General features: G+C 35.7%; 1 protein-coding gene, 1 long non-coding RNA gene and 1 other non-coding gene across 4 annotated transcripts; all 3 read left to right on the top strand.

The window, feature by feature from the left end:
• Positions 1-44: 44 nt before the first annotated feature.
• On the top strand, positions 45-925 carry LOC148936172 (uncharacterized). The gene is made up of 2 exons (XR_016139709.1): positions 45-712; positions 870-925. It is a non-coding gene; the product is annotated as an uncharacterized LOC148936172 (long non-coding RNA).
• A 1,402-nt stretch (positions 926-2,327) lies between these two features.
• TRNAP-UGG (transfer RNA proline (anticodon UGG)) lies at positions 2,328-2,399 on the top strand. The gene has a single exon. It is a non-coding gene; the product is annotated as a tRNA-Pro (tRNA).
• Positions 2,400-2,558: 159 nt separating this feature from the next.
• On the top strand, positions 2,559-18,986 carry LOC105424391 (Organic anion transporting polypeptide 30B). Of its 2 annotated transcripts, XM_011634591.3 has the most exons (14): positions 2,562-3,070; positions 10,013-10,516; positions 11,445-11,498; positions 11,826-11,931; positions 12,602-12,818; positions 12,955-13,098; positions 13,233-13,448; positions 13,530-13,637; positions 13,816-14,049; positions 14,174-14,716; positions 14,792-14,981; positions 15,056-15,244; positions 15,345-15,496; positions 15,578-18,986. In XM_011634591.3, the coding sequence occupies exons 2-14, from the start codon at positions 10,107-10,109 to the stop codon at positions 15,868-15,870; spliced, it is 2,856 nt and encodes a 951-aa protein (XP_011632893.1). In that variant the 5' UTR covers positions 2,562-3,070; positions 10,013-10,106; the 3' UTR covers positions 15,871-18,986. The 2 variants fall into 2 exon arrangements, with proteins under 2 accessions (XP_011632892.2, XP_011632893.1); XM_011634590.3 differs by having other exon boundaries at positions 2,559-3,070; positions 14,174-14,981.

Below are 18,986 nucleotides of genomic sequence, written 5' to 3'. Positions count from 1 at the left end.
CGGGTAGTGGGCCAACGAAGCGTAGAATGATAAAGCGAGAGAAAAAGAGAAGACGTCAGAGAAATATGAGAGAGAGAGAGAGAGAGAGAGAGAGAGAGAAAGTGAGAGAAGAACGAGAGGGAGACAACACCGTCGTTGACAGTAATAGAGGAACATCCCGAAAGAAGATAGATTGTCGACTCGATAGATAAAGAGTGGTTCCTAAAGAAACGAAGCGGAAGAAGAAAGATTACGTCTTTATTAAAGATTGAATTTTAATTGTAGAAAGAAAGAAAAAAAAGAATAAAGAGAAATGTATAGAAAGAATTAGTGTCAGATGATGCGGCAAGCATGGTCGACGATCAAATCGTGTGTGCGTTTGTTCGCACATGAATTGTTCATCTAGGTTTTCAAGGTTTCATTTAAAGAAAAGTAAGAGGTTTAGCGTGTCAAAACTGACACGGATCATCAGTTTTAAGGTGAGACGGAAAACAAAAGATTCGTGCAATTCGTCGTGTTCGCAGAAAGATTTCGCAGGGCGTGATATCGATTAGAGAACACTTGTTGCGGACGAATGAAAAGCATGAGATAAATATGCGAAGCGCGAGGTTACGTTCTCCGGAAGAAGCAGACCATCAAACGAAAGATTTATACCAGTCTTTTAATAACAGTCGAGAGAAAGAAAGAAAGACGATCACTCGTGAATAGAAAACGCGTGTGGTAACAAAGAGAGGTAGTTAATTATCGTAAAAATGCTTTCTTTTCGCACCGCTGGTGTGAAAAAACATTCCGCTAATCACTTTGAGAAAGATGGACGCGCGCAAACATCCTGATACTCGTGTTTCCCATATAACGTTTGTCTTTGTACCTTTGTATCTTTTCATTTTTAGTCGCAATAAATATTAGCCTTTGTTGATTGTTGAATGGAAAGAGGACCAAGAAAGAATTGTTAGCGTAATTTATTACCGATCTGCATTTGCATATGATGCCGTTTTAATCATATGACTTATGGACCAATCAGCATTACCATCATCTGCAACTTATATAATATTCTGAAACGATTTCTTTTGACGATGATGAAATTGCAGTATAAAAGTGAGAAATAATTTTCATGAAAAATAATTTTTTTTATTTATGAAATCGTTTTTTAAAACATTGTTTGAAATATAGCAATACGTTCGTTCATGTATAATCTAAAACTTATAAAAAATACAAAAATCCTAGAAAAAAATATTTCTAAGTTGTACACAATTCTAGATAAAGCATATATTTTTTCCAAAAGTTATCATGCAATTAAGATTGAAATGATGTTTTTCGTTGAAAATATCATCAAAAGATAAAGTGATGAATCTGCGCAACCAAGATTACATAATTTTTCTTAATAAAATAATTCTCAATGTTTCTTACGATTAAGAGAAGTCAATTAAGGATTGATTTATGTAGGCCGTAATCTGTTAACTTATGTAACCGTAAAAAATTGACCAATCACAATCGAATTATAAAAGAATAATCGACTATGATTCGTTAACTTTTTACGGTTACGGTAAGTTAACAGATTACGGCCTCCATAATCCCAATCGTAACTCGATTTAAAAAATATCGCGACATCTATCATTAGTAGATTAAATTTAAAAGTTCTAAATATTATCATCCTAAAGTTATCTTCTAGATATTATCATACTCGTAAATGTAACCATACGATAGTCAATGATAACGATATCTAAAAACTCAAATTTGTAATTTTATAAAATTATCATTCAGAATCATCGAACTGTCTCAACGGGAATGAACGGAACTATTTTTGAGTCATGTGACCCGATCTGAAAAGAAATTGTAACAGAACATTCGTCTCTTCATCATATAGATTTTATCTGTTACGAAAAAAATGTGATAAAGAGTAAATATGCTACATGAGAAACAAGGATAATGTTATGTTTGACAATGATCTTATGTTTGAAATGATAACTTTATGTTTTTGTCTAATTGATAAGTTTGGCTGTTATAAGTCTATGCTTATTTCAAATAGGAATTCAATATTTAGAACTACATCTCCTTTGTTCTTTCAATATTTCAATATTTTCCTAAGCATGATTGGCCTCTCATTTTTTTATCGTTACATCGGACTGTACTAGAATTTTTTCTTTTTCTCTTTCGCCAAATTTATATATATATATATATATATATTTTTTACATGTACATGTACGTGTCTTATTTTAAATATAATGAGGATACGCTAGCTCTTTTGAACTACGAAGAATAGATTTCGTTATACTATATTACACTCCTGGCACGTAAATTTCTAGATTTCTGGATCTAGATTTATCTTTCTTGAGAGAGAACGACCATCAGGCCTCTTGGTCTAGGGGTATGATTCCTGCTTTGGGTGCAGGAGGTCCCGGGTTCAAATCCCGGAGGGGCCCGTTTTTTTTAATTGCAAATTTTATTTTTTATATTTTTCATTGAAATACATATTAAACATACAAAAATTGGATGAAAATGAAGAGAGGAATCATATTCACATAATTTATTTCTTTTTACTCTACGTTTTCTACGTTTCAAGTTTACAGCTTATGTACTTGAGAATGCGCGGAGCCTCTTTCCTCATGCGCGAGAGAGTCCACGAAACGCAACAGACGCGAGACTGCATTGTGATTGGCTACAACGGCACTAGATGGCGCCAAATGACACTGAGCGACAGGCGACACCATAGTCACTAGTGGCCACACCGTGGAAGATACGCATGACGTATGGCGCATGCTCGAGTTTCTCGATGGTCGGGCAAAAACACAGCTGGTCTACAATCCTCGAAGCGAGCTGACGGTCGAACGGCTATCAATGTAATTTCCACGAATTTGTACCGACTTGTCGGAGCCGCGAGCGCCGAGGCTCGCACCAACGTACAGGAAGCCAAAGTCCGTCGATCGCGATTGTCCCATAGTGATAGTAGTGAACGGTGCGAGTGCATTCGCCCGATGTAGCCTGGAGAACAACGCGGTGTCGCATCACGAGGATTTTTCACCTCGCTTGGCCCTGGAACAGGCTACAAAGCAGTGGATACAAAGTTCCGCCACTGTTTCGACACATCTTTACCGTAAGTAATTCTCCTTCTTGCTCGTTCATCTCCCATGTAGATACTTTTCGCTTTTTCCGACAAGGTTTCTTTCTAACCTTTCGTTCGGTAGGTCAAAACCTAGTGATTCAGGTCGCGTGACGCGAGATCCCGTTTTTCGAATCTACTCCGTCGCGATTGCGATACATCATGACCAAAAACTCCAAGATCGGACTGGCCTGCGATGGACCTGCGCTACAAATCTTTACGAAAAGATACACGAATCTTTCTGAATATACGTCGCGTTTCCTCAAGTCTTCCATTATCTTATCTTTTTTTTTAACGCTACGTTTCTCGAGTTGCGCTTCGTCGAACAACGTTGTTCCGCGAGCTTATCTCTACGAGCGCTCGCAGTGCCTTGATATATATTTCTTGACCTCTGTGTGTGGTGTTTTTTCCCTAGCTTTATCTTACAGAATATTCAATTACTTTCTTTATTGATGAAACGTTCTGTCTCATATATTTTCTATTAAAACAATTTATTCATTTTCGTACGAGAAAATAATCAAAACTTTGAACTATTAATTTCATCCAGAAAGGATATAAAAATGATTAATTGAATTATTTGAAAATGACAATTCATATAGATTTACGAGAAAATTGAGATTTCTAATAAAAAGAAAATGTTGAATGAAGAATTTTATAAATATTATAATTTATAATATGTATATATGATTTAGGTTGTTTGGTTTCTCTCTTAGATTCATTACGCGCGCGCGCGCGCGCACACGCACACACACACACACACACACACACACACACACACACGTAAGAATTTTGTGGGATGAACATCGTCATTGTTTCATGATCATGCATTAATCTCAAAATTTCAAACTGTTGTGGAATATAAAATAGTTGCGCATATTCCCAATTTAATCGACGAAAATTCAATGATGAAAATGAAACGATGAACAAGAATATTCCTGCAAATAGACAATTTTGATCGTCCATATATTACATGAATCGCGTTGTATGCAAAGTTGATGTAATTTTTGTTGGCTCTAGTAACTCTAATTGTTATATCAATTAACATAGATGGTTGGCCCACATCCGTTAGATTGATGCGCACGTATAAGTAAAGCGATTTCTTTGCTGTACATACAATTTTCTCGTACATCTATACGAAGAAAAGATCCGCTAATTTTCAAAAAATTTTTTATTCATAAAAACGTTAAAATAAATATTGTAAATACGCATCATTGTATTCGATAATTGGTAAGATAGTATGATACTTGTAGTTGTTACGTGAGCTTCGAGAAAAGGAGAAATTTTCTAAATCGGTTCTCCTTGATTTTGAAACGTATCTTCGAAAGTCGTAACCATTAAAATTAAAAATCACGTATTCGCTGTGCGTTTCTTGATTTTAAGTAGTCGTTTCGTTATCGTGACAGTTACGTAATGCATTTCTCACAGACGAGCGTAAACTGTTGCGTTTCTCTTAATGCGATCATTGAAAAATTTATTTTTTGGTGTATCTGTTACATATGTTTCCCACTTGTGTGTTTCCCACCATCTGTGTAAAGAAAAGTATCGTCTATAAACAATGTTGAAATGATGTCATGACAGAAATCATTTTGAATAATAAATTTTAAGTAGCTTTGAAAGATCCTGAGGTACATCGCGTCCACAAATTCATGGAAAAGAAAACGATAATGCATGACAACGATATAAAATTGATATGAAACGAATGGATAATGTCACGCGACTCTTGAGTATCTGACGTCAAAAATCCATCAAACATCTCTTGATTACGACAAACGGAATTTTTTTAAGCAGCCCAATAAAAGATATCCCGTCTGTTTTTTTTTTTTTATCTTGTGGCGTTGGTGAGGAGCGTTGTCCACGATGTGCTGAGTTTGATGGCGAAAAAAAAAAAGATGTTGACCGCGGTGAGGAGATTCGAACTTAGGTCCTCAGGTGTTCGAGGCAGGCGCGTTACTACTGCGCTATGCGGGTCATAATTCTTTTCGTGGATGCTTTGCTAGTATCGTGTGAGCGGGGGACCGCTCCATCAATTCCATAAATTTTTTCCTTTGGTTAAACTGTTTTCAAAAAGATATCTCTCTCTATGTCAGTGCTGAATTGGCATTGCGGATTTTCGGTATTGCCAGGGCAAAGTATACATCCACATGTAAAAGTGCAAGTTTGTGATAATCGATGATTTCCTCATTTCTAGCGTGAAACGAAACTAAGGTCGATCGGTTTCAGTTATAATTGCCTCTTATATAACTGAAACCGATCTCCACGGTCACGCTCAGTGACATCAAGTAAAATTAAGAAAACAAATTTCGCGCAACATTACAGATTCATACGTTAAATTCGTGCCCTCTTCTCTGCGTGAGGGCACTTCTCTTCTACGTGTTACACGCGTAGAACCCACGCGTTGCGCGTGGGTTTTATTTGTCTTTATTTGGACCTTGGCTGCGCGAGAAGAATCTTAACCACAAAGAACTCGATTAACATAGAATTTACTAATTCAAAATTAATAACGATGACAATTGTTATCTCTGTTGACTACTGTGTAAATTTGCTTCCAACTTATATTTATGAATAAATTTTTATAAATAAAACTACATAATTTTGGCTGAATATATTTATACGTATCTTATAAGACATACACGTGCAAATACATATATGTACGATATGTTTCATATAAAGTTGACGGACCGCGTAGTTTTACCTAGCATAATTGGACATCACGATCAAAAATATATATAACAGACATATACGGTCGTTTTGAACCTTGTCCAAAGATATTAAAATTTCTTTAGATCATTTTAGTATACACGTAGTTTTGGCAATCTAAATTAGTTAAATTATGAAATAAAATAGCAAAATTTTAATTAAAAAACTTAATTAAAAAACTTTAATTGAATATCAAAGGAAATGAACGGAAAAGTAGAGATATCGCCGAGTTTTTTAAAATTCTTGGTATTACCATGTAAAGTCTGTAGCAAAGCTGAATGAAAAGTAATGGAAAACTTGAAATATAAAAATAATTAAATTTTATTATATACTGAAATTAAAAGCATTTGTAATATTATGTGGAGAATATGGAATCTTAACAATTTAAATTGTTTAATTTAATAAGTGAATAATCGATCACATGCATAACACAGTATACAATAAAAAAGATTTCTCAGGTCATTTTGGCGAGACCTTGTAGCTAATTATACATTTAGTAAACTTAAATTGATTACGACAAGAGCCGACAAAATAGCTAAATTATTGATTCAGAACGAAATGAAACTTGTGAGACAGAGCATGCAAGAACTCGCGTTAGTCACTGTTACAGCATTGCTTATATAACTCATAGTGTCGCATTATATTTTTCTGCATTGCAGTACATATTTATATTGTGCTTGATTCCTCCGAGACGGCCGAAAACTCGAGCAGAACGTGGTGATAGTAGACCGGCTTTCCTTCATATCGATAATTACGTAAAATATTTCATAGACAATTCCTATCGTTTTCTTTACACATTGTGAAACAAATACCGAATATACCAATATGCCCAAAATACCGAATAGACCGATATGCTCGTTACCTTTTATCTGTTATACATCCGTCGTATACTTTTTTAACCGATGAGCTGATAGTTTTTGCCGTTCACGGGCACAAACAATTTTAAGCACATAAAATTTTAAATATAAAATATGCGCGTGCATAAAGAAGAAAATCATTGGACCTTAAATGTAGGGCGTTGCTACGCTTTGATCCAGCTATGTCTAGATTATCGATTTTTGCATTCGACAAATAATCTACTGTCACGAAGGTGGGCGGTGCGATTCTTATAAACACATCTATGGTACTGTGCAACGATGAATCGAAGCTTTATGTGCCACGTGATGTGATCTACAACATTACAGATTCATTACTGTGTTGGACATTGGAGCGAGATTCGATAATTCGAGACGTGTGTGTCTTGTACGATTTCAACACGAATCCACCGGTATGGATAATGGTAGCTCGCGTACGACAAATACACGATACGATATTTTTTCACTTTCCCAAATTACTTACTCGACAAATGTATTTTTTAAAACGACGAATAATAATCTATTTGTTCCATCGTAACAATTTAAAAACAAGTGGATACATACGAAGATAGATAAAAACAAAATGGATCGACTTATCGGTGAGAAGTTGTTGAAATAGAAGAGTTGTGCCGCAGTATTACGAGGCCCGCCGGGTGGCTCGTACAAATATAAGGGCGAAAGGGTGAAAGGGTGACCTAGTAGCCGAGCTCGCGCGCGAGAAACTCAAAGACCTTCCAGCACGCGAGAGACCGTTCGATCTGCGCGCGCGAGGACGGATGAATTCCTCGACGTGGTTTAGGCCGTCGCACGAGGATGGGACCGCCTCGCAGTCCCATGACTCGGTCATATCTGCTATCAGCCTGCCTGTATTCGATCGATTCGCGGGCGAAGCGCTCCGCGTACCGCGCAACATTCATTTCCGCACTCGTGCATCCGAAACGGAAATGAGCCGTATACCGCGCGGCTGGATGGCTGCTAAATCCAAGGATTTATTGTGATCGATTATTAGCCATTTTCCCGATTAATTAAACAAACATTTATCGCGAGCAAATTTTCCCTCGTCTCGCGTTCGCGCTCGAAACGAATTTTCAAAGGTTCGATCTTCGGTATTTACCGAATACGAACATTTCTATACTACGCGAATTTCAGTATCGCATTTACGATGTGAAAAAAATCTGCTAATGTGCGCCTCGTCAAAGGAACAATCCGAAAACTTAGCGATGATTCATTACGGCGTTCGTGAGACGGCGGAATCGAAGAAGAAGTGACGAAACAAGCGGTTTGGAATGAACCAACAATCGAAAATCGCACCGTCTAACGGTATATGCTCTAGTTCATTGCTCTTTGATGTCTGGCGATTCTAGTGCTCCGCAATTCGGTGTGCCGGAGTTTGCGATCGTAATGCGACTCATTCGACTATGGCGACTATTAGCACATTAGGATAGTCAGTAATTACGTTAGTAATCTCATGTCGAGATTCGAATTCAATCGAGTTCCCAATTGAATCTCAAGTGTTCTCGAACGATCGCAAAAAAAGGATATAAGATTAATCACTCGTGAAATACACTAAGTATTAAAGTAACTCCGCATGCTCATTTATGATCGATAAAGGCTCGATCGGAACTTTTTCCGAGGTGGAAACCCTGGTTTTGCTTGGTTTTGCGCGTGACGAATGACACATGCTATATTTATATCTCGCGTGTGTGTTGGGTCGTATCGTCGCGCGGATATCGCCGGTGCAAGAATAAGCAAAGTCTTATTTGAACAGTAATTTATTTGATCGGGTAGTTTTATCTAAAAAAAATTTTCTTTTTTTAATTAATTTTTATTCGAATTCTCGTGTTAGTCATCAAATAATGATTTTTTTTCCTACGAGAATTATAAATATATAGTACTATATAAATTTATTGTAGACATCATATTCCACAACACCTGTGTATTATTCGAGAATAACTAAAGGAGGGGAGAGGCGAGAGAAAAAAAATGTACGAAAATATGTTTGGATATGATGACGTGTATGCGTAAATAAGAGACTAAAGAAGGATTTCTTACGAGAGGAAAGTAATTGAAGACAATAAATTTGTTTTTTTTTTTTTTTTTTTTTTTTTTTATATAAATCTCTGAATGTGATCATAGATGTGACCGTCAATGATTAATGTGCGATAATCGCACAAACTAAAAGTTTATTGTTTTGTTCAATCGATCGCCAAGCTTGTCAAGTATCGTAAACAACTCGCTATCGCGACCTACGACACAATTACAGTGTAGATAGGTCGCATGATCATAGTATCATCGGTATCCCTGACTTTGAATTCGTTGTCGATCTATACTATCTGGCCATATCCCCTTCAATTTTTCAACGGAAGAAAATCAAGGACGTGCACGATCGATAATCTAAAAAAAAAAACATAAGAGAGTAACGGGCGTTCGCACGCTTAAGTTTGCTTCGCGACGAGCGTGGACGAGCAATAGGAATGCGATTACATCGTCAAACAATCGATAACCACGACTTATGTCTAATCATCGAACGTTACTCGATGAAAATACTTCTTCCTCGATATTATCCGCAATTGTAAGATATGTAATGTAATTTCCAGATATGCACATCTCGATATTTTGAGACAACACTTTTACTTTCGAACACATTGCTATGTGTCCGAGCTAGGTGAAACTTATTTTCTTATTTATTAAATAATAAATATTAATAATTTATCGGCAGCATATAAAGCTGAAGTAATCGTAAGTTTTACCAACAGATATAATAGAGAGAACATATTTACTTAAATTAAAAATAAAATATCCAACACGTTTCGTCTTTTATTAAGAATTGTTAATCGCTCGTTTTATCAATATATGTAGATTGTACGTAGATTGTTAATTGCAACGTGTGTATGAATAGCTAGCAGAAAACTTAGACCAACTTGTTTCGAGTGTGTGTTAAAGTGATTTCTTTAATCGGTTTCCTTGGCCCGATATGTACGATGATAAATGTGTCAGCAAAAATATTCAGTTATTCTCTAGTTATCTCCGCTATAAATGACACCGAGTTTTCTAGGCATCAGAAATCTCGTACGTTACTACGTATCAAACGACTCTGACCTTTACAAAAGTAGGTTCGTTGAACTATCGATTGAAATCTCGAGATGTCAATTGATCGCGTACGTCTTTGTAAAGCTTGTAAAGCTCAGTCGACTTAACGAGTCAACTTTGTATTACGTATGACGGTCTCCCTATTGCCTTCTTTCAGGAACGTATTCTTTAGCTGAAAATAGAAAAATAGAGTAAAATTTGGATCGAAACAACACGCTATCGCTATACCGCGCCTGCCTGTACTACTATGCAGATAAATATTACGTTGTTGACGAATGATTAATTTCCGTTACAGCCAACAACATGTCACAGATAAACTCGTAATATTCGAAGCAACGTAAGGGACGAAGGAAGAGGAAGAGAAAGAAAAAAAAATAAATGACACAGAAATGGCGTCTACCAGTGGGCACAAGAGAAACGGCTCCAGCTCGAGCATGTTTGCGCACAAACGCACCGAATCGGGGGGTGGTTTCGTCGGTTACAAGCGACCCGAGGGCGGTCACAAACGTGCCGAGAGTATATCCAGTGCCTTCGGCCACAAACGATCCGAGAGTGGCCACAAGAGGAACGAGAGCAGCGGCGGTTTTGGTCATAAGAGGTCCGAGTCCGGCAGTAATTATCACGCTGGACACCGGCGTAACGAAAGTATGTACGCGATGACGGGCCTCTACGCGGAAAGCGCCGGCACTGGCACCGACGATAATGCGGACCCGCTCCAGACGACCACCGGTAGACTGACCCACGACACCGTCATAAGGTGTCACAGTAGAAATCCGAGTTCTGGCCTTGTGGACCATAGGTGAGTGGCTATATACGATCAGACTCCGTTGATTCGTCGACGGAGTCAATCGCCAGATGACCATTACTCGAACCCTTGCACTACGCACTACTTTTATGATTATTGGTTTTATCCTTGTTGTGTAGGGAGCGTACAAGGATAAATTTTTTTTTTTTCCTTTTTTTTTCCCCCCTCAATAAATGTGCTTTGATTTTTCTTTAATGAATACTCTCTCGACAATATCATCGTACACTATTTTTGTTATTTTTACGTAATTATTTTTACAAACGGCTTCTTTATTCATTAAGAACTCATTCTGAGTTCTAAGAGTATAGCCTTTTAAATCTATTATTTTTGACACTAATGCTTCGATGTCATAAATCCATGCAAAATCCCTACTTTTACTCCGATAAGTTTGATTATTGAAATGATAGCAAGGCATGATCACAAATGTGACAAACTCGAGACTATGGGAACGCGAAAGACAGCTGATAAAAGTAGAAAGTGAAAGCACATGAGGCCATGACATATTTTGTCATGCGTCATATAGATTTAGCTCGCGCCTCACCTTTTTTATAATTATCCCAACGTTCTTCTCGTTGCTTCATCGTTTGCTTTGCAATGAATTGTATCGGAGAAAGCTTCCAAAGGTTTGTTGAACAAGTATGACGAAAATGCAACACACGTTGTATAACCAATGAATGACAAAGTAGTGTTGGCACATTTATACCTTTAACACCCGAAACGAGAAAATTATGCGCACGATAGTGTATTTCCGTCACTTTGTGTAATTTAAAGGAAAATGATGCTTTAATTGTCTCACTTTCTAATGTAACTAATTTAACTTTGCGCTACCAGTTAACAAATATCGTAACCGATATTTCTACACGCCGCGCCATACAGCACAATGTATTCATGCTTCGTTTTTCTTGTTTCTATTATTTTTCAGAGATTTTATCATCAAATGTCACAGCAGAAATCCCAGTGCTTCTATGGTGGACAGGTAAAATTAATATTGTTATTTAATGTTGTATACACATGTATCTCTTGTGTGATTATTATTACCTATTACCTCTTCTTGCGTTGCACTTGCTTCAAAAAAATATTGCAACCACGTATTAAAAAAAAAAAAGAAAGCGATACTTTTTTTTTATCAGAGCGATGTATTATCGCATTCGCATGGATTTTGCACAGAACTCGACTTACTGTCGGGCGTGCCGCATGATTCAGTTTATTTTCCGAACTCGATCTTTATCTTTTGTAATTACTCATTGTCGTTCTCACTTTGAGACAGTCAGTCGTTTATTGTTTGATCTCCTTGAGTATCCAGGGCGGAGAAGGAGAGGGCGCAAACTCCGCCGTTTAATCCGGACTCCAAGGACTGTGGAATTCTTAATTGTAGGCCGGCCTTCATTCAAAGATTTGCCGGAATAAAGGTATACTGTTTAAATATCGTCTTGTACTCTATTCGGAAGAAAATATGTAGAGACGTGTAGAAACTTTATGTAGACACGTTTGAAATATTTTCAAAGAGATATGACAGCATATAATATTGATTATATCGTATATTACTACAAAAATCTCGGAGAGATGAAAGCATTTTCGCGTTGAGCAGGGAATAAATGGTGCGGTGTATGCGGATGTACAAAGCAAACCTTGTATGATTCATATATCGCGCGCGTTCGAAAGGATATACAATCCATTCTGTTAAAATTGAGAGAGAGAGAGAGAGAGAGAGAGAGAGAGAGAGAGAGAGAGAGCGCAAATTATCGATACAGTGTTTCACACGAATGTATTGCATACGCATCATCATTTGATTTGGACGCGAGATGGAGATGTCTATAGCTATTGTAATAAGCTACAAGTTCCAAGTTTCTATGTACATGTAAAATGTTATGTACAACGTACACGTATATACGCACACGTATGTACGTACGCGTGAGAATGTAGAAATTCCAAAGATTACGCCGTGTCTTCAAATAGAGCTACTTATTTACTGCGAATGTATTGTTTGCGATTTCTTAAAATTTTTAAACGTCGCAAGTAAAGTTTAATCAAACTTTCTCATGTCTTATATGTTTTTTTTATACGTTAATGATATTTCAGGTGTTCGTATTTCTTCTGTCGTTCCTTGTTACGTTGCAACAAGCGCTTAGCTCAGGTTACATCAATTCTGTGATAACAACCATAGAAAAAAGGTTTGAGATCCCGTCCAGTCTTTCGGGCCTTATTGCGAGCTCTTACGAGATCGGCAATGTTATCACTGTCATTTTTGTCAGTTATCTCGGCAGTCGCAGACACATACCCGTGTGGATAGCGATAGGTATAATAATCTTAATTTTATTTAACGACTAATTCCATTCTCCCTCGCCCCTCCCCTCTTTCTGTCAAGCGCAATCTCTATGCTATATTCAACGTTGGATGAATGTGTCAATTTTTATGTGTATTTTATAATTTAGGTGCAGTGATAATGGGATTGGGATCGATGATCTTTATGGTGCCACATTTCACAGCAGAACCTAACTTGACTACAACTGCGAATCATTCCAGTTCGGATAATATCTGCCGTGGAGTATCCTTACGCGAGCAAGATATGGGTTTGGGTAAGTATTTACGGTTTTAGGTGATTTTTTTACGAAATTTGGTATTATTTATATATTAATAAATTTTAAGATATAAAAAAGCGTTGATAAAGATAATAATTACAAAATTTGTCACCTTGAAAATTTATCTACAGGTCGTCTTTCGTCGGGATTATCTTCACCTCCTTTAGCACCACATAACAATTTAAGAGGTGACAATTGTATACAGGGATCCCCGTCTACAGCTGGACCTGTCATGTTATTTGTACTTGCTCAGTTACTATTAGGATGTGGAGGCTCTCCTTTATTTACTCTTGGTACTACTTACATAGACGATCACGTGAGGCCAGAAAGTGCGTCTTTATATATCGGTGAGTTTGTTATTAGACGCTATAAAACTGTACGCATAAATATCAAAAATAAGTATCAAAAATTTTACTTTATTTCTTTAGGCTGCATGTACAGTATGGCAGCCTTTGGACCAGTTTTAGGTTTCCTTCTTGGAGCGTACCTTTTATCCTTTCATATGGATTCATTTTCTGGGACAATTATAAGTATTGGTAAGGAAAATAGTTTTTGACATTTTTATTGTTTATTTGCTTTCTTTTAAATTGTTGCCTTTTAAATAATGAGGATGTGTGTGCGTGCGTGTGCATGTGTGTGTGCGCGCACGCTTACACACACGCACACACGCGCACACACGCACACACATCCTTATAAATTTATAAATTGGAATAGATCCTGGAGATCATAGATGGGTCGGTATGTGGTGGGGCGGATTCCTACTTTGTGGGTTGCTCCTCATTTTAGTAGCGATACCCTTCTTTAGTTTTCCTAAAACTCTACAACGTGAAAAGGAAAAAATACGTATTATAGAAAAGAATAAACCACTGACTCAAAAAGAAAAGGAACAATCGAAAGAACCTAAAAAAGAGACGATTGACGATAGTGGTTATGGCAAAGATGTTAAAGGTAAATTTTGTTATTTCGATATTCAAAATAGAACTTGTTGAGCTTTTGCTAGATTAGATTCATCATATGAAAAGTATAATGAATTAGAATTACAAGATTGTTAATTTTATTTTTCTTATGATAGATATTCCGCGAAGTATGTGGAGACTTGTTTGCAATCCGGTCTATGTCGTAACATGTTTAGGAGCATGCATGGAGTTGGTGATTGTGTCTGGTTTCGTGGTATTTTTACCAAAATATCTCGAAACACAATTCAGCTTGGGAAAAAGTCAAGCCAGCATCTTTACTGGCTCTGTCGCCATACCAGGCGCCTGTATTGGAATCTTCTTTGGCGGATGTATGCTAAAACGTTTAGAACTAAGGCCGAAGGGTGCAGTGCAATTTGTTCTCGTCTCAAATATTATTTGTTTGGTGTGTTATGGTCTGTTATTCTTCCTTGGCTGCGAAAACGTAAAAATGGCTGGGACCACTATTCCATATTTTAATAGTAGTACAAAGGGTCCTGAACCCTTTCAAGTAAATCTCACTGCCGCATGCAACTTTGGTTGTGAATGCCGAATGACGGATGTTGAGCCGGTTTGCGGAAATAATGGTCTGACTTATTTTAGTCCGTGTCACGCAGGTTGCACTGCCTTCAGTTCCAAATCGAATTTTACAAATTGCGCATGTAAGTCTTGTTATATCGATACAATACTCATGATATTTCTTCTTAGAGGAAAGTACATTGAAATTTTTGTCCTAGGTATACATGGCAATTTAACTATGTTACCACCGGCTGCTCCGGAATTTGCAGAAGTGACCGTTGTACCAGTAGCAACTGCAGGTCCTTGTACTTCACCTTGTAGAACTATATTTCCATTTCTTATTCTTTTGTTTTTTATGACATTTATTGTCGCTGTAACTCAAATGCCTTTACTCATGATAGTATTACGGTAAGTAGCATTTTTATATACTATATACTAAGTATATATGAATTGCTCTAAATAAACTCTGTTGTTTCATATAGATCTGTTTCCGAAGAAGAAAGATCTTTTGCTTTGGGTATGCAATTTGTAATTTTTCGACTATTTGGTTATATACCGGCACCAATACTGTTTGGCAATTTGATTGACTCTACGTGTTTATTATGGAAAAGCACTTGTGGAGAAAAGGGAGGTCGATGTTTACTCTATGACATTGAACAATTCAGATACAGGTTATACTCTCACATGTATATTTGCTATGTATATTTGAAATGTTTTTCTTTTTCCTTTTTTTTTTTTTATGTGCAAATAATTGTTCGTGATCGATTTTAGATACGTCGGTCTATGTGCTGGAATAAAAATCTTAGCTTTGGCGTTATTTTTGATTGATTGGTGGCTTGTAAGAAGGAGAAGACAAATGGAAGATCAACCGCCATCTTTTACTGTCAACGAGTTTGTAGGGTCAATTATCAGTCTAGATAAACGTAAGTGATTAGAGTATATTATATTGTGTGTTTTGCGACTGCTGACGCAAAAAAATAACAAACATTGTCGAATATACGTAGTGTTCGAAGAAAAACCGCATCAGAATGTAGGAGATGGTGATGCGACTCTACCAAGTTCCGAAATTGCAACGCCATCCTCTATTTCGTCGCCTACAGAACCTACCAAATCAACGAATCTCGAGGAAACAGGGTCTTCGAATCAAACGCAAGATTCAGTGGAGACGACAAATCGCTCAAAAAATATGGAAATTGAAGTTCCCGATACGAGGCAAGCGCCACTTGCCTTACTAGAGCCAGACGTTGAGATCAAACCTTCAAGTGTTATGATGGAAAATCGTAACCGCAATGTTTAATGTTTATTTTACATTAGAAACTATAGAAATAAATATATCAAATTGGTGATATATAAATTTGTGACAAATTACATATACATTCAGGTAAAATAGATTTTGCCTGAATAATATATAGATCACATATCCACATACACGTACATGCATCATTTATCTCTTCTAGGTTTGAAAAAAAAGAAACTACATTACATTATCTATAGGAAGAAAATAATAGTTTTCTATGATATTAAGAACATGCTAAAGGGATGTAACAATAATGGACCCAATTTCATTCTTTTTCTTTTTATGTATGGAATATTATGGACGTGTGTGTGTGTGTGTGTGTGTGTGTGTGTGTGTGTGTGTGTGTGTGTGTGTGTGTGTGTGTGTGTGTGTGTTGTGTGGTGTGTAAGTTGCTATTTATTATTCGAGATAACTTGTCACAAATTTAATTCAATTTCTGAGTTGATTACTTTTAGGAAATATCATTAGAATGTAAAAAAATTTTTACAGCAATCATATATACGTCAATAAGTAGATACGTAATGCATAAATGTAGTTCATTTCTCAGATGTACAATTCAAGATTGTATTACTCATGGCACATTTAGATTTATATTGTTACTACGTACAATGTTAATGAGATTAGATATATACGCAAAAGAAGTAACTACGCGCGAATGTGCAATGCGGATAAATTTCTATTGTCCGAATGATATCATGATAAAATAACCTTGCATTATTGCAAGAAAAGGCCAACGTAACGACGAAATTGTAAATATGAAAATTCCTGCCTTAAGAAATACAAGACTATAGACAAATGTATATTTAAAAATATAAACTAAGTATCAGAATTCAAGACAAGATCTATATGATATCAGTAATAATATACAGAGCAAAAGTTACGATTTATTTTACGACTAGAAAAGATAGATTTTTCTCGAAACGAGTAGTCAATTTAATATAGTAAGATATCTATAAACGAAAATTAATGTAACATGAGTAATCTCTATCGTTGAACGCGTTGATCCTTATTTTATAATTTTTCTGTAAATAGGCATAAGCGTAGATAAAATTGCGCACCGTTAAGTCGGATATGATCTCTAATCCCTCGTTTCTTTTTATTCTTCATTTCTAATTTAGTCAACTATTTTAATCTTTCAACAGAGTCTTAGAAAGTAATATTCCAAAAAATGTATAAATCATCATATCTTGTATGAGCATACAAACGATGCTTCCAAGCAACGAACTGATTCGAGTCTTGTTTGCACTGAATGGCTCGGTAAATCAATTAATAATTAATATTAATATTATTGTTTTGTTTCTCAAACAAATTCTGGCTTTATAAAAACAATTTACTCTATATGAAAAATCTATTTGCTTTGTACCTGAAAACCTTTTGAAGAATCCATTTCAATACAAAAAGAAATATAGAATTACTCAGGAATAAAATTTTGTAGACACGGTAGAAGCACAATTTTAATTTAACTCGAAATTAGAAATTCAAAAGTATATATATTATCGTTAAATGAAATTATATAGCATAGAAGAAAACTTCGTCTTGTTGCACTTGTATGCATTTTTAATATTTTAGAATACTGAGCCACAAATAGCTATTTTAGAAATGATTTAGATGTGCTTTACGCATATACGTTTGCTGGTCAATTGGTCAATATATTTTTCTATACACTATTCACTTGAATGAGGGCACTAAATAATTTTTGTATAAATTTCTTAGAAGAATAGTTTTATTTAGTTTCGATTTTATCATTTTACCCATTTGGCTCGCCACTGTCAATTTTTCAAATTGTAATACACATTGCGCTATATTTTAGAAAGATATTTCGCGAGATTAATATAAACTTCATCAAAGTCGACCGTTCGCACCCAGTTTTGAGACATCGGTGTGTAATCTCTCCCCCCGTAACACTACATATTAAATAATTATATATATATTATATATCTACTTTGTGATATAAACTTCTTCCGAACGGTAACCTTTGAAGAAGACCATAGAGAATAATAACAAGTGCTGTGAATAGAGGGAAAATGCATACGTTAAATCAAATTTAATTCAATTTACATAGGAAGAGATGCGAATTAACATCGGATCTCGTTCCAAACGATTATACTGTAAATAATTATAGTGATTTATATTGAGAAAAAAATTTAAAGCTAAAAAAGAAACGCGTGTGTTACATTATCGTTCGCAAGGTTGCCATGATAAAAGCGATATTTCTAACTTTTACGCATATTGATGAAATGAAGAAAGGAAGATAAATGACGTGTAATCGTTTTCAAAGGATTGAAACGTTACGCGGATAATTTATAATTTATACGTAGCTCACATTTTTTTATAGACTTTCAACAATGTTTACTTAAATACTTTTATAAGAATTTTTCCCCTATACACGTGTTTTTTTTTTAAATATCAACGATGCGATACCAACAATGCCTACAAATACTGAATTTTTAGCTGCATTTTTGATTTTTCTATTATTCTTTTGGTTAGTCTTACAATTAACATTAGTTTTACTAACCGTATTACATTGCTGTAATTATGGCTATTATTACTACCACTATTATTACTCTATCGTTGCTATTGCGAATATTATTGTTATCGTTGTTCCGCCACTATTACTTATGCTATATAATATAATTTTTACTATAATAGTAATACATGTCTAATTTTACGCAAACGCTGTTCAGTGTTTGATCCAACTTTCGTTACAATCGATAATATTATTGTGTGACATTCCAGAGCTACAGTAAATAAAACAAACTGTTTTAAAAAAGATATCTATGCGTGCATGTGGGCGCGCGTCATGTATGTGCGTGTGTATGTGTTTGTAACAAATTGAAACGAATGAACGAGAAAAAGGCGAAACAAAGCGATCGAATATTCATGTATTAGGAATCATAATACATATATTTAATTAAAAAACTGTTATGTACATATATATGATTATATTATAATGATATAAGCTGCTTATAGACGTAATGTATTTTTTGTAGGGACCATAAAATAAGCGGAATATATACTGTTATGAGTATTAACGAGTGATACAAATAATTGAATATTGAGTGATTCTTTGTCACGTTTGTGAAAGCAATATGCAATCGATTATGCGACCTGGAAGT

The sequence above is a fragment of the Pogonomyrmex barbatus genome, unplaced genomic scaffold, assembly GCF_055798465.1.
Source record: "Pogonomyrmex barbatus isolate J1 unplaced genomic scaffold, ASM5579846v1 scaffold29, whole genome shotgun sequence".
NCBI classification, from domain to species: Eukaryota; Metazoa; Arthropoda; class Insecta; order Hymenoptera; family Formicidae; genus Pogonomyrmex; species Pogonomyrmex barbatus.
The sequence above is the reverse complement of the archived record's forward strand: the minus strand, read 5'-3'. Positions and strand labels throughout refer to the sequence as shown.

Coding starts and splice junctions, on each gene's coding strand:
- LOC105424391 (XM_011634590.3), top strand. CDS start 10,107: ATGGCGTCTACCAGTGGGCACAAGAGAAACGGCTCCAGCTCGAGCATG. Junction 14,050..14,173: donor TTATGGCAAAGATGTTAAAG/GTAAATTTTGTT, acceptor TTCTTATGATAG/ATATTCCGCGAAGTATGTGG. Junction 15,245..15,344: donor ATTGAACAATTCAGATACAG/GTTATACTCTCA, acceptor GATCGATTTTAG/ATACGTCGGTCTATGTGCTG.